The 23,946-nt window shown below is 43.9% G+C and overlaps 2 protein-coding genes across 3 annotated transcripts; one reads left to right on the top strand and one right to left on the bottom strand.

Annotated features, from left to right (window-relative positions):
- Positions 1 to 104: 104 nt before the first annotated feature.
- man2a2 (mannosidase, alpha, class 2A, member 2) lies at positions 105 to 15,870 on the bottom strand. 2 transcript variants are annotated; one of them, XM_084018566.1, is made up of 24 exons: positions 15,740 to 15,870; positions 13,732 to 14,660; positions 13,170 to 13,427; positions 12,882 to 13,026; positions 11,517 to 11,688; positions 11,166 to 11,293; positions 10,684 to 10,857; positions 10,030 to 10,216; positions 9,243 to 9,420; positions 8,705 to 8,907; positions 8,309 to 8,491; positions 7,990 to 8,104; positions 7,799 to 7,869; positions 7,528 to 7,693; positions 6,331 to 6,567; positions 5,974 to 6,096; positions 5,562 to 5,676; positions 5,180 to 5,313; positions 4,829 to 4,970; positions 4,371 to 4,504; positions 4,089 to 4,166; positions 3,408 to 3,602; positions 3,203 to 3,316; positions 105 to 2,598 (listed from the first exon to the last, which is right to left on the bottom strand). In XM_084018566.1, exons 2-24 carry the CDS (start codon positions 13,861 to 13,863, stop codon positions 2,446 to 2,448), a joined length of 3,537 nt encoding a protein of 1,178 aa, XP_083874692.1. In that variant the 5' UTR covers positions 13,864 to 14,660; positions 15,740 to 15,870; the 3' UTR covers positions 105 to 2,445. The 2 variants fall into 2 exon arrangements, with proteins under 2 accessions (XP_083874692.1, XP_083874693.1); XM_084018567.1 differs by lacking the exon at positions 4,089 to 4,166.
- Positions 15,871 to 18,224: 2,354 nt separating this feature from the next.
- unc45a (unc-45 myosin chaperone A) lies at positions 18,225 to 23,813 on the top strand. Its single transcript, XM_084017841.1, has 19 exons — positions 18,225 to 18,373; positions 18,491 to 18,683; positions 19,007 to 19,182; positions 19,280 to 19,369; positions 19,498 to 19,665; positions 19,796 to 19,964; positions 20,078 to 20,248; positions 20,421 to 20,592; positions 20,757 to 21,057; positions 21,146 to 21,240; positions 21,382 to 21,523; positions 21,693 to 21,833; positions 21,919 to 22,046; positions 22,126 to 22,192; positions 22,296 to 22,409; positions 22,508 to 22,623; positions 23,046 to 23,163; positions 23,248 to 23,403; positions 23,522 to 23,813. Exons 1-19 carry the CDS (start codon positions 18,350 to 18,352, stop codon positions 23,807 to 23,809), a joined length of 2,829 nt encoding a protein of 942 aa, XP_083873967.1. The 5' UTR covers positions 18,225 to 18,349; the 3' UTR covers positions 23,810 to 23,813.
- Positions 23,814 to 23,946: the final 133 nt, after the last annotated feature.

Here is a 23,946-nt window from a genome sequence, read left to right as displayed (position 1 = left end):
TTAAAAGACATAAAAAAAACCCATCAGGAAAATACAGAAGAGATTCACTCACGCATCCATAAAAGGAATCTAATTAATGTTAGGTAGAGAAGCTGTTTCCAAACACAATCTTTGTATTTCAGTCTTTATTCAATTCCCATCTCCTCTGTTCTACTGCAGCTTTATTCCATCATGAATAATCAAATACAGAAGAGACCTTGCCTTCATATATTACCTCTGCTTTAAAAAAAAAAAAAAAAGGCGCTACAACAGATCACATACTAACAAAAAAAAAGGACATTATACAGAGACTCGGACGCACACTGAAACAGCGAGAGAAGGTTATGACGAGACAACAGGAGAAAGTGCAATTTAAGATGCAGTGAAATCTGGTCTTATAGAAACATTAACAGCAGCTGGAGGGAGAGAGGGGATCTGCAGTGCTCACCATGGAGAGAGGAAGCAGAATGCATTGAGCTACGGGGAACCAGATATCAGGCCAGAGGAGGAGCGCTACATGGCAGCAGACCTCGCTTAAAAAAAAAAAACAAAGTGGGATGGGACACAGTGGGCCGGGTGAGAAGGTGGCGCAGCATAACGTGTGACACAGGTGGGCTGTAAGCTGGACGACGACATCCTCCTGTTGATGAAAAAAGGCAGAGTGCCTTGAGACAGCCTTGGAATAAGAAGCACCGTGGAGAGGAAACGTTAACAACTGCAGCTCATTTCTTCTTCTGCCTTTTGTGTCGAGGACCCACGTGTATGGTTTTAGGATCAGTTCACCCAAATTACAAAAAGTCAGTCTTCAGTCTTAGTCTTAGACCATCAATAGAGGTGATTGAAACACAAAATAAAAATGTCAAAAAATTTAAAAAAGCAACTACAAAATCTCCATCCAGAAACGACGTTTTCCAAACACATTATTGCTGCGTCCCAATTCCATACGAGTTAGCTGTATACACCAATCTTTACAGTATGCTTTTTAAATCAACATACTTTACTGTTTGATAGAAGCAGGAAATTGTGCAAAACGTGCATCCTGCGAAGGCAATTGACCTGCAATCCCGGATGTGTCTTTTACGTTTAAAATCTAAAAAAAGAAAAAAAAGAAACAACAAATAATACATTGGGGTTTCTGGATTGCTGTTTGCACACAAAAAAAAAGACATAACCTTCATTGTTCACCATTTCCTGACGTATTATAGACTTAACTTAATGAAAAAAGACCATTAGTGGCAGCTCTAGATGGATATCTCAAAACCAAGTCTATCAGCGTAGCCAGATCCCACTTTTGTAATTTGGGTGAAATAACCCCTTCGCTTCTATTCTGATCCACAATGGAAAAAGCTCCCATTTGTGCTGCAATGATAATGACTCACAGACATGCACAGACACCAAAACTGGTCCATGATACCTAACAGCACTATGAATGGTCCCTGATAGTGTGCACTGTAACCTCAATACATCCAAAACATGAACCCTCAAATATTCACACCAACACGCAGGCACACACCTGCCATGTGGTCTATTTGAGGTAAAGTCCTTCTAGTCTTCTACTGCATACAGTATGGTAGAAAAAAAACACACCCTCTCAGCAGTGAAGTACAAGCACAGGAATGATGGACAGACGCTATGAAATGCACAGTTTTCCCCATCAGTGAAGAGGGACGTCAGGGGAAGGGGAAAAAAATAAAACAGAAAGGAAAGAAAGTCTTCCGACTATCTACAAGCAAAACCAGCGAACAGACGGTAAACAGTCATCCGATATGATAAATGATCCCTTTGTTATCTCGTAGGGACCGACGTGAGACTTTTTGGACTCAGGCATATGATAACGAGCTTAGCAGCACGGGTCTCTTCACGGGCCGAGACCACACATTGTCTTTGCTGCATTTGAGCATGTCAAACGAAAAAAAAAGGTGAGATGTGTCTTCTTCATTGCATACATAAAAAAAAAATGATAAACCCATACACCAAATAAAGCTCTGTAAATTGCACTCTGATGTGGCATGAGTACCAGCCCCCCTCCCCCCCCCCTGCGATATTTACATTCAGTAGTTCAGTCCAGGATGGAACAAAGATAGAAAAAGACAAGAGTTCTGACAAAGCCGAAGAAAACGAGATTTCATTTTTGCGATTATAGAGACAAACAGACACCCGGTTGTATCTGATGAGCATTTCCGGTAGTCTTTCTCGTTTTGGACCGGCTGCGAGTTCGTCCAGGTTTTGCTGCTCTCGGAAACGTCCACAGCAACGGCTATCGCCTGCCCCCTGCTGTGCAGTCAGTCCTGTTACAGTGGAACGTTCTTCTCCTAGCTGTATGGTTTGTGGTCCTGTTTGACAAAACAGAGAGACCCTGAGACCCCCCTCCCTCCCCCCTCCCCCCCCTCTGTTGCCAGTCTGGGCCTGGTTCAAGGTCCATGGAGTCTGGTGGGTTGTTATTGCCTCTTTTAGTCCTGACGGCTCTTAGCGGAGTTTGAGCTTGAAGGCGGAGATCTCCATGGGATCCAGACTGATGGTGGAGTCGTTGGCCAGCGGCGTGCTGGAGTGCATCAGAGTCAGGGACATGGGCTGGAGGAGCTGCAGGTCCAGGTTCTTGAACAGTCCTGATACACTCAGCTGCAGAGAGAGAGAAAGGCAGGAAGGAGTTAGAAACTAAACAAGCTGGTGCAAGTGAGAATGCAAATATGCAGATGAAGAAGTTTAGTTTACAGCAGCTAGAACACAAATGCAATGTTGGAACAAGTAAGAGATCATTTACTGTAGTGAAAGTAACAATAACACACATTAAAAATACTCCAATACTAGTACAAATCTTTCAAAGTTTCACTTGAATAAAAGTACAGATGTATTAGCATCAAAATGCACTTACTCAACAGCAAAGTATTCATTGTGTTCAATTTTATTATTATTATTTGGTGAGTTAATATTTAAGCAGCACTTCAATGTTGAAGGCAGCTGTAACTCTTAGTGCTTTATATATGGTTTGTTAGGTTTAATAATTTATAAACTGATCAAATGTTTTGTATGCAAAATATCAATAGAAAAAATTGCATTTAGTCAAATCACCTTCAAGTAAAATACCTTTTCACAACCAAACAAATCCCTCCTTCGGCCTTTGGATTAGTTTGAGTGTGTGTGTGTGTGTGTGTGTGTGTGTGTGTGTGTGTGTGTGTGTGTGTGTGTGTGTGTGTGTGTGTGTGTGTGTGTGTTCTACCCTGACCTGTCCTTGTGTGGTGGTGCAGTTGAAGCCCAGGTTCGGAGCCTCCAGGCCACAGTCCAGTGCCAGACGGTGAAGAATCATGGCTGTGTACGGAGACGGAGAATGGGGGTCCTGCTGCTCACACAGAAGACACGGGTCAATTTTAAAACACAATACAACAATAACAGGGGGAAAAAACATGTGTTTTTTTCTTTGGTCTCGTCACCTGGCTCTGGATGCTGCGCAGGTTCAGCAGGTGGAAGTCACAGGGGAGGATGGACTTGAGAGGGGCGAAGGTTTGCAGCGGAGGGATGCCACGTCTTTTGGGCAGGACGGGCAGCGCCAAGGCCTTGTGGTTCAGGAAGGAGTTGGTCATGTGACTGAGTATAGACGGGAAGCTGGTCGTTTCGCTGTCCAACATCTGGAGGAGGGCAGAGACTGATTTAAGCCACAGAGGTAAATGACAACAACATCAATGACTCAGCATTACTGAGGAATACATGAGGAATGTGCTTTAACTACTTTGTCAGAGTACAACTCTAATTCTACTCCAGACAGACACAGTACTCAGACATCTATATTGGGTTTGTTACAGTCACAGCACTGAGGTGTCATGTTTAAATTAAGTGTCGCAGTGTTTGAATCATGACGTTTTTGCATGTTTGTGAAAAAGCTAGAGCAGCTTCATCCAAAGTGCCATCAGCAGTTCTGCCAGGGAACCGTTTGATAAAACTAATACTTTCCATCCTCTGCCAATGTGTATTCATTCACTTTAATAAATTATATCATTTGTTAGTTTCAATGGGCCGGTTTGAGTGTGGCTATGACAAAAAGAAGGAACTTGAGCTACAGCAAACACTATGATGTTGACTAATGAGCATCCTCACTGTTGCCAGGGCAACGTTACCTCTCGAACTCCGCCACTCAAGATTTTGGAGACGAAAGAATGAAACAAGGAAGAGAGTTTGGCAAAGAAGCTGTCATGCTGAAGGTAATGGAGTGAAAAAACGAGAAGGAAAACAAAGTTAGAGAGCGGAGAGGATAAACAAATGGGGACAGATGGGACGGTAATGAGCACTGACAACAGATATGAACAAAAGGTTTTGATGTCATTCGGCACCCCAGAGTCAGGTTTAGTGTGCTGGAGTCCTCAGCTTCCACGAGCGCCTCCGCTGTCATCTTTACTGACCTTGTTGCCCATGGATCTCCTCTCCAGCAGCAGTCGGAAGCAGTTGGTTGTCTTCTTGTTGTCCTTCAGGCCCTGACCCAGCCCACGATTATCATCCTGCATCAGCCGGCGGTCCATAATCACTTCAAGCTGGCCTGAGGGAGGAGGAGCACGCAGGACATCCATTACACGCAGCTGTATTTCAGACTATTAGTCGATGAAGACAAACACTACATCAGCATTATTCGGATAACGATGATAAAAAGATTAGCTCAGTACATTAAAATTAAAGTATGAACCGTTTTTGCTTTCTAAATATCTCTCGAGGCACAAGACGGAGAGATAAGTGCTGGAATACCATTCCATGGAGGGCAAGAGACGGTAAATAAAGAAAAAGGGGAGTGCATCTCAGGGATAACTTTGATTTAAAATGAAGAAAAATGACACAGCATTTAATGAAATCAGATAAAAATACGGACCACTCTCCAGGCTGGTGACACCCAGGGACTGGGCTGTGTGCAGCGTGAGGCGGTGATGGCTGTCCTGGATGTACGCCTGACTGGGCATGGGATAAAAGTTGGCCTGCAGGGGAAGCTTTAGGTAGTGGTGGCGAGGCTGCATCTGTGAGAAGAGATCAAACACAGAATGACACCATGTGTCAAACTTAAGAGCGCAGGGAAAGAGAAATATTCAGGTCAGGATGAACTGGGAGACAAAAATGCCACTATATTCAGTTACCATCCTGGTAACCGGAGATGCATATTGTTATATTCTGACAGCATGCAGCGATATCAGGGTTATTTTTCTCTCGTGTTGAGGATGGGGCTGACCTGGAAGCCATTGAGATCTGTGTAGAAGACGTCTCCACTCTGGATGTCGGTGACCAGTCGCATTGACAGCTCTTTATTGGTCTGATCTCTGATATCCACCACGGTGGTGATGTCTACAGATAACCCATCCACCCCTGAAAATACAAAACCACACGGAACCAAAGATCAGGAAGTGATTGGAAAATGTGATCAACAAATGATAGTTGCAAATAGTATTTTGCATTTGCCTCCTTTGAAAAAAAGCCATCCATTTCAAAATATTTAATTTTGGCATATATTGGCTCCTGTTGTGTCGTGCCATCTGGTGCATTAAACATTAAAATCCTTTTTGCAAAGGCTGTTTGAACTGATTCCATTATGAATTTGGTTTTATTATTATTACCTGGCACATTGTGAATACGAATGGTCTGCTGAAAATGCTGGTAGTATGCCACCACCTCTGAGAAGAGAGGCCCCTCCACAACACGGACCACAGGTGGCTCTTTCTGGTTGTAGGGCTGAAAGCAGCCAGAGAGAGAGAGAGAGAGAAAAAAAAAAAAGAAAAGTCATGAGCAGAGTTTGTGCTAAATATGGAAGATGAAGAATGACGGAGAGGGAAGTCGAAGGAGCCAGCAGCAGCATGAGTGACTAGATACAGTATGGCAGCAAAGCCCTTCGGCTCTGTTGAACCAAGTCAAATCCAGTCTGCTTGCCTTGCTCCCCCCGAGCACCTCAGCATGACAAAGACACAAAACACAAGGGAGACGCGATCAAAGCAGAGGTAAACATCCGAGAAGCAAGAAGTGAGAGATTACCTTTGCTTTTCCATCAGGCAGGAAGAGGTAAGCACCGCTTTTGTCCTTCGAGGGACGCGTGCCGTAGACCATGAACTGCATCTCAACCTTCACTTCCTGAGAGTCATCCTTGCGCTTGATACTCTGCAGATGGGGAAGCCATAAAGATGAAGAATTAGAGACGAGATGAAAGGATGTTTGAGTAGCAATGACACACTCCATGTTGACTTTGATCAAACAGCCAGAATTTATGGGGAGATCAAGTTCAAGGGGTTTTTTTTACCCCCCTTCCAAAAAAGATCAAAGTTAAGAACAGATGAGCGAGATCCGTAATTCTGAAATAAAGTCAACCAGTGTCAGAGCCCATGAAACACAAACCTCCAGCAGGCCCGTGGTTCCAGAGAAGCCCAGAGTGAGAGACTGGCTGCTGATGTAGAAGGTCTGAGAGTCGGACGGCTGAGAGCGGACAGGAAGTGGGTCCGCGGCCCGAGCGGTGACGCCGCGCCCAGCCAGTCGGAGCAAGGTGTCCGAGCGGAGCGTCATGGGCGAGTCAGGAGAGTCGTAAAGATGGAACACAGCCAGGCCCAGCGGTGGCAAACGGACCATGAATGATGCCTGGAAGGAGGTTGGAAGAGGAGCCGGAGATAAACAAATAAAGCATTCATGCACAAATCACTTTGAAATGGAATAAAATAATAATTATGTACATAATATTTATGTAAATCACCAAAGCTCGAAAGAAGGAATGAGAAACACAAGAATGTGCAAACATTTACATATTTCTCGTATTAGCAGCACCAGCATTATTTTCCTTGTTAATATGAACGGCGAGTGTTGACCACAAGCCATTCATTAAAAGTTAAAAGCATTCTGACATTAGCAACAGAGTGCTGTAATTAAAATGCGATGAGAGGAAGCGTTAATGAGACCGTTTGTATTTCTCTGCTACATTTAAATTCATTGCTTTCTGTGGGCGGAGAGCATTTTACTTGGGCACAATAAATGAATCTACAGAGGTGGTGGAGCAAATGGGATGTTCTTTTATGACAGATCCAATATACAATATAAGCTGATTCATGTTTTTTTCTGTTCTAGAGCCAGCTTGCAGACAGATATCAAAGACAAGAGATTAATACTACACGTCTCGAAGTCTGAATTTATGTTTTTTTTCTGACTTCTCTTCTGCTTTTAATCATTTGAATATTATTTCTACACTCTTTATCTCTCTCTGTCTCTGGGAGTAGCCGAGGCCGCTTACCTCATTTAGAAAAATGGGTTATAACGTTTGCTAACGAGCCTCTGAATTAGCATTGCACTCCTACGTTGTTTGACTCACAATGGACAAAAATTGATGCAGCAGAATCAGAGATATCATTTTTTAATGAATGTATTCTTCTTGTAAAAACATGGTGCCTAAACTACCCACAATGTAATTGGTCTGCTGACAGTTAACACCACAAAACTGTGGCGTGAATTGTCTTTATCTATTTTGTTCCAAGTAACGGAACATTTCCACATAATTATATTTGCTCCGGTGCAAACAAAGATGAAGAACTGCGTTCCTGAGTCCATTACCTCATATACCTCTGCACTCATTTGACTTGCAGAGCTCCACTGACCACTCAGCTGCACGGGGAGGGTCTGTCCGTCCTCGGTGAGAACCCGCACCCTGACCGTGTTGACCAACACTGTCACCACACACAGGCGCTCCTGCTCGACGGGGTTGAACAAAACCAGGTACCTAGTAGAGAGAAGGCAAAAAAGCAATCAGAAGCACAGGAGGGGCGAGCAGTGGCTGAGGTAGGAGGCTGGGGAGATGAAAGATGCTGTGGAATGCAGAAAATACCTCGGCCCTGCTGGATCCAGCTCGATTAAAGTGCGCTGAGGCAGAGAGTCTTGAGTAGCACGCCTTTCATCCTAAAAAATGAAGTAGATAACACAGGAAAAGCACTGAAAAACGTGCATATTTTCTTCCTTGTACAAATACGCAAACGGTTTATTATAGTGGTGGAAGTGTCCCTCCGTGTTTCCTCTTACTGTCTCCAAGAAGGGCTCCGTCTGGTAAAAGCGATAAAAATCTTTGTTTTTCATCACCAAGAAATGAGCAGCATTGATGATTACTCTCTTCAGGCCAATGAGTGAGCGCAGTAATCTGGGGAGGAGGAGGAGGAGGAATCAATGGCTGAGTGCGAATGTCACAGCAGATGGCTTGTTATTTTTGCTTCAAAAGTATTGAATAAAATAGCCACAGAGAGCTGATTAAAAAGAGGGCACAGTTTTTCTATTTCACATAAATCACATTTTCAAAGAACTTAATCGATACAAATCATACTGTAATTTCTTTCAAAGCCCTTACCTGGTGCCGTAATCAGTGACCACATTCTCCTTCGCCGTGCCAGTGATGGCATCGTGATGTTGGAAGAGGCCGACAGACTGCCTTGCATCGACTAACAGGGCATAATCTGAGACCGGGTAGCGACCTTCCATGCCTGCATGCCGAGCGCTCGCTACAGCCAAGCTATAGAGGATCTCTGCCCCCCTGAGAGGACATTAACAAACAGTTAGCATCGGGGAGCCCTTAAGAAGCTTTGTTAAGTCAGCTAAAGGTGTGTTCACATCGCCATGGTATTTTAAGACTACTGCTGATTGTTTAATTTGGATTCAGGCTTCAATTTGTTAACAGGCTCAGATACGGCATCCTGATACGCAGGAGGTTGTGGGTGTCAGTTATGAGTGATTTAATCTGCCTCACCTGAGATGGGATTCTATCACACGGTCCAGGCTCTTGTAAAAGGGCCGAGAGGTGAAATAGCCAGTCCAGTAGTGGTCTTCCCGGTCTGCATAGGCAAAGAAATCTCCACTGAGCACCGGGTAGCCTGCAGGTCTGGACCCCTGGGCCACGCCGTGGGATTTGTATACAGCATCGAAGTAGTCTGTGAGAGTCCCGAACTGAGCCTGGAGGAGAAGCCAGACAAAGTGACACGTTGTTTTAAAAAATGTACCTCAAATCACAGCTGTGCGGGGAACAAAGACACATTCTCATTATAATGCATGCAACTTTCATCTTACATGGCATCTCCTGAACCGAACATCGAGTCGTGACAGACTCTTTGTTCTGTCAGTAAGTTAAAACATCACTGCATGATTCCTTATCACAAGAAAGGATGTACGGTGAGATACGTCTATCCACTACAACCCAGGCTGAGAAACAAAACAACTTGAGATGCAAAATAAAACATTAAAAAGAACCGTATTTGGCAACACGGTTAGCAGACAAATGGTTTTCTCACTTGAACATGCATCTCTGGGTGAGAATTCATGTAGTCAAACAGCTTCTGGTAGTTCATGAACTGCTGATCCCACTCCAGCGCCTTGTCGTAGCGGAAGTCATCTCCCAGAGGGACAAGTAGCACCTTGCTGCGGAAGAGTTTGGACTTTTTACGGTACTGATCCAGGAGCAGGTTCGCCCTGATTGAGAAAGAGGGGGGGAAAAAAGAAAACTGAGGGGGACTTGGCATTCACACTGTCCTATTTTGCATACGCCAGGTTTGCAGGAAATCATTATGACCTTGGAAAGAGAAGGATCAAATTAGCCCCGAGGGTTTTTTCCATTAGCTATTGAAATATGCCCTACGGAAAGTTTTTTCGGTCCTCTAAAAGCTGCAAGACTATCTGCAGTCCATGTCTGTCTCCCACTGTTCTCTGGCTGTTGGTGCAAGTTCATCTTGAGTTTGTTTATAAGGGACTAGTACAGATAACACTGAGAGTCTTGCAACAGCGATGACCAATCTGCTGTAAATACTGTACACACCACAGCTGTAACTAACAATCTATTTAATTATTTTCTCAATTGGTCTATATAATGTCAGAAAATAGTGAACTAAATAGTGATCTAAAAGCCCAACCTGACCTCTTCTTGTCATGTCATTATATTATCAAATAAGACAAAGGAATTCCTAACCTTTCAGGAGCTACAAAGTTTAGAACTTTTGCTTAATGAATGACTTAGATGAGTCATCTTGACAATCGACTCATCAACTAATCAGCTGATCAGCTCCAAAGTAGGAGATGTCTCACCTCTCTGCTACATTGGCCTCCACCACGGGTTTTGGTGGCACTTTCCAGGGACAGTTCACGCGACCGCCTGGTAACCTCTTGAAATCGAACTGGCAGCAGACCTTGGGGTCAGGCCCGCAGGTGTGAGGCACGTCGTAGCTGTAGAACGGCATCATGTGGCAAAAGATATCCGTGTTCGATCCGGTGTCTGTCAAAGCCGGAAAAGTAAAAATCAAAACATCGGCTTGAGAGATTGTTGACAGCAACCTTAAAAAGGCAAGAATGAAATACAACTAATAAGGCATATTCTGCTCTGAGGCATGTGATCATAGACACACAAACTTGTTCACAGTCACACCTACTGTCAAATATCATTCTAGATAAAGCAGCACAAAGTCAATGACATCCCCAAAAGAACTTAGTATCACAACTTGACACTATCCAACTGTGTACTATTTGATGATTTTTACATTAAGAACAAACGGACAGTAAATCTTCGGCAGATGTTCAATTAATTAAGAAATAATTGCAGAGATGGTGCTTCTGAGGCTATTAGGCACTGCTTGTTCTTCCAAAAAACGTCCCTCTCTTTCAAAGGCCATGACTCATTCTCCAATGAGCTTAGCAGAGATAAGCACATGAATCAGATGACATTGCTGGCTCCGGCCCACTCACCCCAGGCCTGCCTCCACATAAACTCCAAGCTGCGCGTGGAAGCAAAGTGTTTTTTGACGGAATAGTGGACCCTCTGAATGAGCATGCTGGTGACGTTGGCCCTCTTCAGCAGATAGGACATGGTAGCGCTGTGACCAAAAGGGTCAACCGCCCACCCGCTGCGAGGAGTGATACCTATGACAGTGAGTAGGAAGCAAGTAGTTCAGGTTCACGCTCAGATAAAGGAAGAACAGCATCCTCATCGCCCCTCAGCAGGGAGCACTTAAAAGTAGAACAACGTATTTTATCGCCCACTGAGTCAGAGGCTACACCTGCTGCATGTGGGATGACGAGCTCAGATTCTATCGTCAAAACTTGAGACTAGAGATGTAGTGAAAGGAATTTGGGTAATGGCAACAGGTCTAACAAGAGCGTATTACACATTTAAACATTATTTCTATGAATATGAACAGGAAAAAAAAGAGTAATTTCAGAATGTGTACCAAGATTTCTCTCCAGCCACTGATGTCCTTCAATGAGCTGGTCTATCATGGCAAAGTAGTGAACATTGGCTTCATCGGTCATAACCCAGCCTCCTGTGACAATCTCTAGCTGCCCTCCAAGAATAAGTCTGTTGAACAGAGAGGATTAAGAAAGCAAGGTGAGATAATCCGACCTTTTAAGAAAGCGAGCCACATTAACCAGATAAGCTATTTTTAGAGCTACGCCATTCTGCTAGTGGACACTATCCACTGTGAAATATACTTTACATAAAGGCCAGTAGGCATCAAAGAATCCCAACTAATTGTCAAAAGTTAGTTGGGTAATTAAAAAAGGAAAAACGGTGTGCTCACTTGCGCGTAGCCTCCTGCTTGTGTATGTCTGCGGTCTCCCACCACTTGGAGAAGAAGGAAATCTCTGACCAGATGAACTTCCTGCGAGGATCCTCAGCCAGCTTCACCACCATGTTGTTTAAAATATGCTGCGTCTGGTCTGTGAAGTACTTGTCAAAAGTCTTGATCCAACCTAACAAGACCAGAAGATAAATGTGAGCAATTTGCACAACAGTTGGCAAACAGTCAACAGTACAAAATTGGCATCTCTGAAACCCCCACACCCCTTCCATGTAGCTGGCTGATACAAAAGGCAAGAAGACAAGGTAGGTAAGAGATTCAACTCTGTAGGAAAAAGTGCTGCGACAGATTAAACAAAATAAAACTCATATTTTATTCAAGTTGAGCTGTTCCCCTCAGAAAGCTTTTTAGCAGAGTGGTTGTAGGGGAAGTGAATAAGAAGCACTTTTTATGTACTTTTGGTGTAGAATAGCACGGTCTATAAATACCCTGTCCAATATTTATCTCTTTTATTGTAGTGTAATATATTCTAAAGAGATCAAAGTTCCACATCCTGCAGTTATGCTAAGATAAGCAATGTCACGGAAATGACGATAAGTTAAGTGCGCATAGTCAGTTGCGTGGGACGGGACTACTTACTGCAGTAGATTTAACATTGTGCATTGTTTGAGCTGCTTAAACAGCAGTGGACCTAACCCTTTAAATCCCTTCTTTGCAGTTAGTGAAATGAGCCTATTACCAGTAAACCTACTTCAGGTGACTTCGGCGTGAGCTGACAAAATTCTTCCTGGTTGCAAAACTGTCCCACTGTCCGTTAACCCCGGCCACTGAATACTGCATACAGAGACACTAAAGAAAACTTTGCAGCAGAGTTTAATCAAATGCCCTTCCCATTGTCGATGGATAGAATCTGCAGGTCTCTGCACACCGTCAACATATCAATAACCGTCAAGTTAGCAAGCATGTGGCAGGCTGGTAAACAAGTTTAATGAGAATGTCAGTCTCAAATCTAAGCCGATCCAACCTATGAATAGCTGGCATTTCCCAATGCCAATAGCTTTCTAATGCCATTGTTTGTGGCTAAGCCGTCAATTGTGTCAACATTATGCTAATAATAATGGGAACGAATGAATGGCGTTCTGAGTGATTTCTTGCATCCCTATCACTAGCCTCCCACTCAGGTAAGGCGTCACAGTAGCTGGCTTGTCTACTGACAAGACAATTTTATCCTGCTGAAAAAACAAAACAAAAAAAAGGTGTTCAGACATGCTCAAGGCTGCGTCTTAAGATACAGTTTGATCAGACAGACATTTAGACTAGCACATTTACACCTTCAACAAAGTATGGCCGTGTTTGTCAACTCACCTGGATCGTTGTGAGAGTGGGGGATAACAAACACTTGCAGCGGTTCATTGTCCCACTCATCTGGCTCATAAGTAATTTCAAAGCCCTGTTTCCATACGCCGCCATCAGGGTTGTCAAACTTGAGCAGGGAGTACACATCCAGCATCTAAAATTAAATACAAACTCACTTGCTCATTCGACACCAAAAAAAATAAGCATACAATAACATTTAAAATATACCGTTTTGGTCAATTAGCTGCTTAGCATTCCTTCTATGGAGGAAAAACTAGAAGTATAGCCCAAACTCACCTGAACGTCTGCTTGACCGTGGCTACCTAAAGCAGATTGGCAATCCTGGGGCTTGACAGCTAGATAAGTGGGACGGCCGTCGAAGGGTAGGACCCAGGAACCATTGGCGCTTCTGAATGGCAGGTGGCCGCTGGGGGACACAGCTCCTGTGTCTGTGAGCTCCATCACAGAGTCCTTTATGTGGCTAATGATTTGGTGGTTTTCCTCCAGGAGCTGCTCCAGCTGCTCTATCCGGTTTTGCAGAACTGAGATTTGGCTCTAAAACACACAAGCAAACATCATAAGTCACACAGCTGTATAAAATCATAAAACATCTGTTAACCAACCCCACATTCCTTCTCTATTACAGCAAAGAAACGTTGGTTGTAATACTGGAAACTGAATGATCTGCATTGACAAATCTTCAGATTCAGCAACGGTAAAATTGCAATAAGTACATTATTAGACATGTCTATTTACATTTGTTCATGCTTTTATCACAACATGCAAAAAGTGCAACAAAAATAAGCACAGAAATGGGTTTTCACATGATATGCAACACCATCACAATAATTATTCTTACCCGTGGAAAGTTGCCGCCATTCTGCCGCCTTGCAGGGTCATGTTGGACTCGATCCAACATCAGATACAGTGAGAATACAGCCACACAGAATATGGCGCCTCCACACACTGTCACCTGTTTCCTCAACTTCATCCTCCTCTGGCGCTGTCGTCTTTCCGGGGTTTGAAATTTTTAAAAAATGACCTTGACTGTGCTTTTCCAGAGAAAAAAAAAAGTCCTTGAAAACTGGAATCCAATCCTTCACAGTGCAGAATGAATGGAAGTAACCAGCCACACCAGTATTAATGGTTCTGTTCCACTCCTGCGGTGTCTCCAGGCACCGCTCACCATACTGGAGACCACTACGAAGGGGGCTTCAGCAATGGCAGCAGTGGACAAGTGTACTAAATCAGCAATAGCTGGCAAGCAGTCTGTCAGCTTTGGCCAAACCACAGCCACCGGTGGGCTCCTTCAAAGTAGCCCTTGTGCTCAACCATCCAAACCGACGAGACTGCAGGAAAAGAAGAAAAAAAACAAATGCCACACTGAAGGGGCTCAAACAGGGAGCCTAGTGTCCCTGCAGCATGATGTGTGTTACTGTGGGCCTGCTTTCTGGGTCCAGTCCCCACTCCCACAGCACAGTGGAATCCTCCAATACAGCCAGAATCCCCTTTTGATCAGCTGGCCTCTGGTGCCATAACAGTTTGCACTCTAGGCTGCCGCAGTGCCAAGAAACAGGCTGAGAAAAAAAGACTTGGCTTAGAGCAGCAGGTTTGTTTTTTTTGTTTTTTTTAAATCAAGGCTCAAATGAAACAGCTCCAGAAATTAAAATGAGACAAATGTCATTCTAGTCTCAGTAGCATTGTGTCAGCATATCTACTGTGGCAGCATGGGCAGCATGTAGGTCCTGGAAGTGCCCAATTTAGATCACATCAGAGGGTCTTCGTCAGCTGTTAGGAAAGTTTTAGATTAATAGGAGCATGCAATACATATTTCCAGAGATTATCACAAGGAAAATGAGTGAAAGAAACGGTGTGGGTGTTTTTCTTTTGATCTGACAAGTAAAGTCAAAGGGGGGTGACGGTGGCCTGCTCCTCGCAGTGTTCTCGTTTCCCTCTGTGTGCAAATCCAACAGGATCATAATCCGCTCACTTTCAGGCTGGGACTATCTCAGCATTACCACGGGGAGTGGGGATAATGACCTGGCACTAGACTGACTGGCAAAGAATAGCCTCACTCTCAGCAGTAAAACGAACATTTCTACGGTTATCGTACGTCAAATGACGAATATATCCAACAATAAACTCTTCATTAATGTGGCAAAAATGTGTGCCACAGATCGCAAGCTGCTCACATGATTGCCCATGAGCATGAAGGCAAACATTCCTCAGTAATAACAATCACCGGCGTAAACTGTCAACCCCCCGTGGTAATAGTATTTGGGTTATTGACTCAATGGACTCCTCTGTTAAGGTTTAACTCGGGTGACTTCTGGTCGGCTATCGCTGAACAGCTAGCCAGCAACACCGCGTCGCTTAAAACAGCAATAAATACCTACATTTGGACATTATCCTGCAAAAAACTCAGCCAGTTAACACAAACAGCTCGTTAACTCATTGACCGCATTGAACTCTGCCTTTAATTATCCACCAAACGTTCACTGTGGGTCACGGATATACAGCTAAACGCGCTAGCGCCAGCTAACAGATGTTCCATTATTTAAAATACCACATCAGTTTGCGAGCTAGCTTGCGAGAGTCGGGACAGCGTTTACGGGGCTGTCACGTATTGATAATGCAGGTGAAGAGCGGTCACAAACGGCATCCGTGAGGACCGGCTCTGCGCGGCAGATGTGTGTCTGACGTTACCGACGACAGCAAGTAACGTTATCGGCTTGATAACCTTAAACCCATACGTGGCTGATTACATCGAGCTAACCGTTCGCTTCCAACGTTAACCTCCGCTTATTACTCATTTATGACCGCGGGACCCTGTCGCTTTGAAGGGAATTAATAAAATCTGACGTTACCCATCAAAGGAGAGTAATCCGGAAGAGTGTAGCGCCCAGCATTGCGTATGCTTTTGGCTCCTGGCTGACAGATTACCCAACTGAACCAGTTAGCCTAGCAGTTAGCACCGTTGAGCTGCTGCAAAGGATTCTGGGAAGCGGGGAGCTGCGCATCAGTCGGTGATTGGCCAACATGTTATTGTAAAATAAATGCACCAACCTTTCATTTCTCGAGAGAGTAATGACAATTATAATATGATAGATACCAGAATCAAATACACAGAGGTCCAGAAACAAAATAACCAGTAAAGCCAGTTTGAACTTTAATTTTTGTTTTATGATAAATACAAAAAAATGTAATAATTTGTGAGTGTGGCTACCCTGAAAACCTGATTTGTACAATCTCTGCAAGTCTACAAGTTTAAACTTTGTCAAGAATGTGCTTATTAATAGGAATAATATTGATATAAAGCCTTATTCATGTTTTCCTATTTCATTAAATGTGTCGGAGAATCCAGAAATAAAAGGCAACTTCTCATCCATTGGGCACTCAGTCGGCTATTGCAGTTGCAATCAAGTGTGGAGGGGCTTTAAGGGAAATTGATAACAATTTGTGCCCTCATTGATTGGACGGTGTACTGAAGATGTTCAAAGAAGAGGATAATACCTTGTCTGAAACATGATGGACTTCCTTTTTTATATACAGTGCTTTAAAGTTTGGGAGTACGGGCGCTTATTAAGATCAATGAAACGTTACGTCACCATGCAGCTTTTATAATGTTACTGGACTGGGACCACTAGCCCCTGGTATAGCTATGTATGAGTCACATTCCTTTATACAAAGGGGCTCAAGCAGTGCTGTATATTATGTCATTATGTCACCAAAGCTGAAGACCAGCATGACTGTTGCAGAAATATGAACAGCACTGTGGAGGTAAATGATACCCCAGTGTGGAAAATGTAATGCTTTGTATGCGAGTCACACTGTTGTGTTCCTTTCATTCAGGAGCTTTTTATGTGTTTATGGAAACAGGGGCATAGCTGACACTTAAATAATTAATTAGCAGATTGTGTGGGACATGACAGGAACAGATGGTATTGTTTTGGTTTGGCTCGATAGTCACAAGAGACTGATAACTCTTCATGGGGTCTAAAATAAAACCGATTCAAAATTCTGTGCATGATCGCATGAGAGTTATTTCCAGACATTAAAGTTTTGTAGCAGAAAGTACACCAGCAACGACACATTCCTGTTCTAAAAACACAATCTCTCATAAAACAAAGTAAAAAAAAAAAAAAAACAAGGAACAAATGTGTACACAGCTGGTTTTGATTTCAGACCGGGACTCTTTTCCTTGGGTACATGGTGCTGTCGCTGAGCCTCGTGGATATCCTGTGGATCTGGTATGTATGGGGTCTCACAACAAGCCAGCCCTAAGGACAAGTATCCGCCCATGGATCATCTTCTAAAGTCACAAAGCTGCTGTGGTAATAAGAGACTCTTAACAGGTGTACCCGAGCACAAAGCCCAAAGCGAACCACCTTGTCTCCACGGCAACAGAAGAAACACAATGGCGCTTGGCTGTCCTTGTAAATGAGAGTCCCCAGGTGAGAAATGCAGGAAATACCAGACCAGGGCACTTCCTATTGGGGTTTAAACCTGTTGCAAATGCACTGTACATATTAAACTCATATGTCGACACTCAAAATGCAGTTTTTCATTTGCGCTTTTACTCAAAAAAGTAAAAAAAAAAAAACATTTGTCACCATTTGTATAAACGAATCCACCCACATACAAACGCATTGAAGTGTATTTGGGGATTTTTTTTTTATGGATGAGCACTTTATTTGTGTGTGACCTTATATCCACTTTATTTGTCAGGTGGTTATAGCTATGAGTTACTTTATTGTATCGGTCCCCATTCATTTGTATTAAATCAATGTGGATTTGGGTTTTGTTTTATTGTCATTGTAAGGTTGTCTTGTGTTTCCCAGTATAGTGGTCTTTTTGGCTTCTTAAACTATACATTTAAACAAACATGGTGCCACATTCTGTTAACATGATACATAATTTGATAATGCTTTACAGATCTGTTGATACCATTAATAAGTTTTATGTTGCTGGTTTTGAAAAAAAGTCACCTGACCACTTTTAATTAGCCATTGTGCAGCTATAAGTCAGTAATAGAGTTGATAAAGCAAAATTATTAGACCACTGGTTGGGGTTAGACCAGTAAAGCCTTTACTAACTGATTAATTAACTGTAGTAGGCCTAGTAGTAGTAGTAGTAGTAGTAGTAGTAGTAGTAGTAGTTACACACTGTAAAGCCTTCACAAATGACTCGGTGTGCCTGTGTTGCCCGAAGAAAGCACTAAAATGAAAATGTATCCAAATAAAGAAGAGATGGGGACGGAGACAAGCTCCAGCTCCTCTCTTCCTTTTATGGTAGTGGAGCGTGAGCGGATGGGCGGGGATGTCGCCCAAACGTCATCAACGTGCTGCGGACACCCGGAAGTGTAGCAAGAGGTAACATGTTAGGCTCAAGTTAGCGGTGTTTATGACCAAGTAGGGGGAATTGAACTCCACATTCTCCATACCGAGTAGCGCGGTATTGTGAAGTACACCTTGAAGATGAGTGTGAGCGAAAAAGAAAAGGTGAGAACAGCTGTTTGCTACGTAGCCTTTTAGCTTAGCAGATTTTCCTCATAATAGCATTTCTGTCATCATTAAACTCTTGTTGCCTAACGTAACTCCCACCCCTCTTTAACCCAGGACTCCGCAGCCCTGAAGGAGGAGGGGAACACCCTTTTCAAGACAGGGGACGTGAAGGGCGCAGTCCACTGTTACACCAAAGCGTTGAAGCTGAGTGACAGCCGAGCAGAGAAGGCTGTTCTGTACCGCAACCGCTCCGCCTGCTACCTGAAACAGGACGAGTACGACAAGGCGGAGGCTGATGCCTCCAAAGGTGGGATGAAGTCACTGCCGAGGATGTTGAATAGTTTGTAGAGCACAAATACACAACTAACCATACTATGGCCTGCATCGAAATGTATATCCACCCAGATACCTGCTGAGGTTTGCAGCTGTGCAATGTAGCTTACTCTAATAAATACTCAGTTTATGCCCAAAAGCAGCTCTTTTAATCTGTCACATACTCTTGATGATTGCAACACACATCAACTGTCTTATCTTACTGTACTGTTGCACCGACTGTCACTAACTGGACAACGATTTGTAGATGTTTATTACACGGTTATATTGAACGTCATTGTCTTTCACTCTTTCCAGCTCTCGATACTGACCCGGCTGATGTGAAAGCCAGGTTCAGGAGAGCTCAGGCTTTCCAGAAACTCTGTCGGCTTGACCAGGCGTTTCTGGATGCTCAGAGGTGTGCCCAGCTGGAGCCCAAAAACAAAGCCTTCCAGGATCTGCTCAGGCAGCTGGGAGCACAGATCCAGCAGAAGGTATTTGGAGTGGATGATGGGTCGGGGAGGTTGGGCTTTTATTTGGATACCCTGAACAAACTGTTGCTAATTAAGATCTTTTCTCTTAACCGTGTAGTCGGTGCAGCTAAACTCCACGGATGCTCGTGTGCAGCAGATGTTCTCCCTCCTCTTAGACGCATCGGCAAAAGACTGTGATCGACAAAAGGTAAGAGCAACTCACAGGCATGAACATGATAAACTCCTGTAATTTGCTCTTTTTGTTTGACTTGTATTCATTTGTATCTGTCTGTAAAGTTGTATTACACCAAAGTAATGTCCATTATGCAATTTCAGGCTGCTCAGAATCTAGTGGTATTATCCCGAGAAGACGCAGGAGCTGAGCAGATCTTCCGTAACGATGGAGTGAAGCTGATCCAGAAACTTCTTCAGTCAAAGCAGGAGGATATTGTCCTTTCTGCCCTGAGGACCCTGGTTGGGTTGTGCACGGGGCATCAGTCCAGAGTAAGTGTGACAGTTCCCTCTTAAGTCATTCATTACATCTTCTTTAAAGTCCCTTTTTAGCACCATGCTAGTAACACTTCTGAATTGCCTTACTGCTTTTAACTGCTGATGTCCACTTTTATGTTGCCAGACTATGGCTATAGTGAATGAGTTGGGAATGGAGCAGCTGTGTGCAGTAATGGGATCAGGAGCCTCCACTGTGTCTCTGGCTGCCTGCCACCTGCTGCAGGTGATGTTTGAGGCTCTTACAGAGGGCATGAATAGAGAGATCAGAGGGAAAGATGAAGCCATACTTCCTGGTGAGTTTAGATTGAATCACATGTGAATAACAAATAAGAAAACAATTTTTTTGTGTGTATCAGCTTCTGTCTTCTGCTTTTGAATGTTAATTGACTGTGTGAATTTAACACAGAACCCTCCAAGGAGCTACGCTCAATGCTACGCCACCTCATGGAAATGATGCCAGCGTCTAATGTGACGGGGGCAGGCAGAGACAGCGCCATCAACCTCCTGGTCAAACAAGTGCCCCGCAAGTCCTTGAAAAACCAAGATAACTCCCTCACATTATGGGTGATAGACCAAGGTTTGCAACACACCTGCACATAATGTTACATTTCTCACATTTTTACAAAACAGAACAGACATAGACCATAGGAAGAAAAACAGAAGTGTTCCTAGCTCATTTCAGACATTCTGTCACTAGTTTTATCTGGCATTGCTCCAACCAGATTAATTAACTCTTTGTTCTCTGGCAGGACTGAAGAAAATCCTGGAGGTGGCCGGGACAGTCCCTGAGCTTTCAAAAGGACCACCTCTTACAGACAACTCCCACATGAGCTGCTCTGTCTTGCTCAGCAAACTATACGATGACCTGAAGAGTGACGCAGAGAGGGAGAACTTCAACAAGCTATGTGAAGAATATGTACAGTGAGTTGACCACCAAAACCTGTTAGTAATTTACAGTGTTTCTGTAATTGAGCTGCTTAATTCTGCATAACTTATGAATATGAATGAATCCTCATGACACGTCGCATGCAAAAAAAAAGTGTCATCCTTTCTCTAACTTTCTGATCTGATGTTTTTCTGGGTAGGCAACATTTTAGCAGGCATGGCCTAGATGGCAAGTTGCGAGCCATCCAGACAGTGTCGGTGCTCCTTCAAGGGCCGAGCGATGTGGGCAACAGAACTCTGGAGATGTCAGGGATGATGGATGTGGTGATCTCTCTGTGTGCTTCCGAAGATGTCACTCACCAGCAGGTAGCGGTGGAGACTCTAATCCATGCGGCGGGCAAGGCCAAGAGAGCCTCCTTCATCACGGCCAACGGTGTGGCACTTCTGAAGGATCTCTACAAGAAGAGCGAGAACGACAGGATACGCGTGAGAGCCCTGGTGGTAAGTGCTGCAGAAAAGCAAGTATCTTTGTCTCAGACATGGCTGGAAAGAGAAAAGCACATCTTTATATAATACATTTCTTACACAGGGTTTGTGCAAGCTTGGATCAGCAGGAGGGACGGACTTCAGCATGAAGCAGTTTGCCGAGGGATCCACACTAAAGCTTGCCAAACAGTGCAGGAAGTATGTTTGCCTGTGTTGAATCTTGAACCTGAGTAAAGATTAAGAGAAATGTGTCATGCCTGATCGACATCGTTTCCTGATTTAAACACCACAGTTAATGAGTTAGAAATAAGAATCAAGCTGTGTCTCTTTCTCTTTCAGGTGGCTGTGTAATGAGTCTCTGCCTCCGACCTCACGCCGGTGGTCTGTGGAAGGCCTCGCCTACCTCACCTTTGATGCCGACGTGAAGGAAGACTTGGTGGAAGATAAAAACGCTCTCCTGGCCATGTTTGAGCTAGCAAAGGTTTGACTGATGATTGTAATTTGAGTTTTTAATCATTTTGATGCATGGACAATACAGGACAACTGTGATGTAAGCTTCCTCTCAGAAGAGCATCTTAGTGGTTATTGTATTCATTATTTGTGTGTAGTCCTAGAAACCATCAGTATCTATGTTTTTCTTCTTCCTGCAGTCTGAGGATAAGACGGTGCTCTTTGCTGTGGGCTCCACATTAGTGAATTGCACCAACAGCTATGAAGTGGAGAAGCCAGATCCTCAAATGGTGGAGCTGGCCAAATATGCAAAGCAGCACGTGCCAGAGGAGCATCCCAAGGTGCCATTTAAATTTCAAATTTTTCATGTACTGCGCACATATTTCTTTTCGAGATTGTTTTGACAGAACTCTTTCCATGTGTCAGGATGCACATTCCTATGTGGAGAAAAGACTGATGAAGCTGCTGGAGGCTGGTGTGGTGTCTGCGTTGGTGTGTATGGTCAAACAAGAGAGTCCTGCCCTCACTGAGGCTTGTAGGGACTGTATCGCCAGGTAGGAAAATAGCAGTTAAGTCTCTGTCAGTCACTGTTCTCTCTGTGGATTTTCTGTTTCATGCCATTTCTCACGGCAGGGTTTTCTTGGCTTTGGTGGATCGACAGGAAGACAGGGGCACGGTGGTGGCACAGGGTGGAGGAAAGGTAGAGCACCCTGATAAATATTCATAGTTTACCCTGCACACGGATCCAAACACCTTGCTTTAGTAGTTTTACATGCTTTATGATGACTGTTTTCCTCCCATAGGCTTTGATCCCACTGGCAGCTGACAACACGGATCTTGGTAAAATCAAAGCAGCACAAGCCCTGGCAAAAATAACCATCACAGCTAACCCAGAGATTGCATTCCCAGGGGAAAGGGTGAGAACGGCATGCTACAGAAAGTCTCTGCAGTTTAAAAAAAAGAAGAAAACTAAGGAACGATTCCTATTTAACCTTGTCTCGCTTTCTGTTGTCAGATCTATGAGATGGTGCGCCCCCTTGTCAGTCTTCTGTGTCTTGAATGCACCCTGCTGCAGAACTTCGAGGCACTCATGGCTCTTACCAACCTGGCTGGCATCAGTGAAAGACTCAGGTTGGCCACTAGAGGGAGTCTCTCCTAAGAATACACGTCCGAAACAATTGTAACTGTAACCTACAAGTATCCTGAAACTAGAGCTCAGTTTAATTCTTTCGTTTTGGCAAATCTACCTTCTGTGGAGAAAGGAACATCATTTTATATTTATTTATATATATTTTTTATTTTGATGATTGAACATGCAGGATACTAATTTGCTTCCTGAAAATGAAAAATGTGAAAATATTTTTTACCAGAATCAGCAAGTCCAAGTGGAGTCTGAAGTCATAAATAAACTGCATGTCAGGATTCAAGTATTTCAAGTCTCTCAATGTTTACTTCCTTTTCTTCCTTTCATAATATATATTTTCTGACATTACAGATTTGTATCAGTGTTTCGAATATCTGCTTGTTTTAATCACATACAATTTAATTCACAGACAAAAGATCATAAAGGAGAAGGCACTACCAAAAATTGAGGGCTTCATGTTTGAGGAACACGAGCTGGTCCGAGCTTCCGCCACAGAGTGCATGTGTAATCTGGTTTTAAGCACTGAGGTAAGACACATAAATCGTAGTTGATTAAATTGCACAAACATGTTGAAAAGTAGGAGTAAAAGTGAGTGTTTGGTGCGTCCTCAGGTGCAGAAGCTGTATCTGGCCACGGGGAACGATCGCCTGAAGCTGCTTGTGCTCTACAGCGGAGAGGAGGACGAGAGGCTGCGGAAAGCTGCTGCAGGAACTCTGGCCATGCTGACTGCTGAGCAGCCTGAGCTATGCGCCCGCATCCCTGGAACGGTAGGCAGACCGCCGTAGCAGCTCACTGTCACCACACATCCATCAACTCAGCACTGTGGTAACAAATGATTCATGTCTCCGTTTTAACTCTCATTATTACTCCCTGTTCTCTTCTCAGACGACCCACTGGATGGAGATTATACAGTCACTATTGCTCTGTGAATTATCTGACCTGCGCCACCGTGGAGTGGTCATAGTTCACAACATGATGCAGGCGGAGAAGAGTCTGGCGGAGACACTCATGGAGAGCGAAGCTCTGGAGATCCTTTCTGTCTTGGCGAAGGGAGGCGAGGGCATACCGGAGCCTGTTTGTAAGATGGCTCAGAAATGTCTGGACAAGGCTGTGGAGTACAGCATCATCGCGACGAGGGAAGAGAAGGAAAAGGGCAAAGGAACTGAACCATGAAATCACCGCTGCAGCATGTACCTCCTGGTGTTTTTGAATGTACATTGAGGATAATGTGGGACCAGTGAAGTCATTTCATTTTTGCAGGAAATCAGTTTGATTCTGAATGGGTGAAAAACGTGGAAAAGCAATAAAAC

The sequence above is a fragment of the Eutrigla gurnardus genome (genome assembly GCF_963514095.1).
Source record: "Eutrigla gurnardus genome assembly, chromosome: 9".
NCBI classification, from domain to species: domain Eukaryota; kingdom Metazoa; phylum Chordata; class Actinopteri; order Perciformes; family Triglidae; genus Eutrigla; species Eutrigla gurnardus.
Note: the sequence above shows the minus strand (reverse complement) of the source record. Positions and strands in the feature narration are given on the sequence as shown.

Bases quoted from the DNA above. Each gene is read 5' to 3' on its own strand.
- man2a2 (XM_084018566.1), bottom strand. From the start codon at position 13,863: ATGAAGTTGAGGAAACAGGTGACAGTGTGTGGAGGCGCCATATTCTGT. The intron at 6,097-6,330 runs GTTTGTGTTTCA...CCCCATCTGCAG, and splicing joins GAACCACGGGCCTGCTGGAG to AGTATCAAGCGCAAGGATGA. The intron at 2,599-3,202 runs GTCAGGGTAGAA...CTCTCTCTGCAG, and splicing joins GCACCACCACACAAGGACAG to CTGAGTGTATCAGGACTGTT.
- unc45a (XM_084017841.1), top strand. From the start codon at position 18,350: ATGAGTGTGAGCGAAAAAGAAAAG. The intron at 19,965-20,077 runs GTGAGTTTAGAT...AATTTAACACAG, and splicing joins AGATGAAGCCATACTTCCTG to AACCCTCCAAGGAGCTACGC. The intron at 20,593-20,756 runs GTGAGTTGACCA...TTTTCTGGGTAG, and splicing joins CTATGTGAAGAATATGTACA to GCAACATTTTAGCAGGCATG.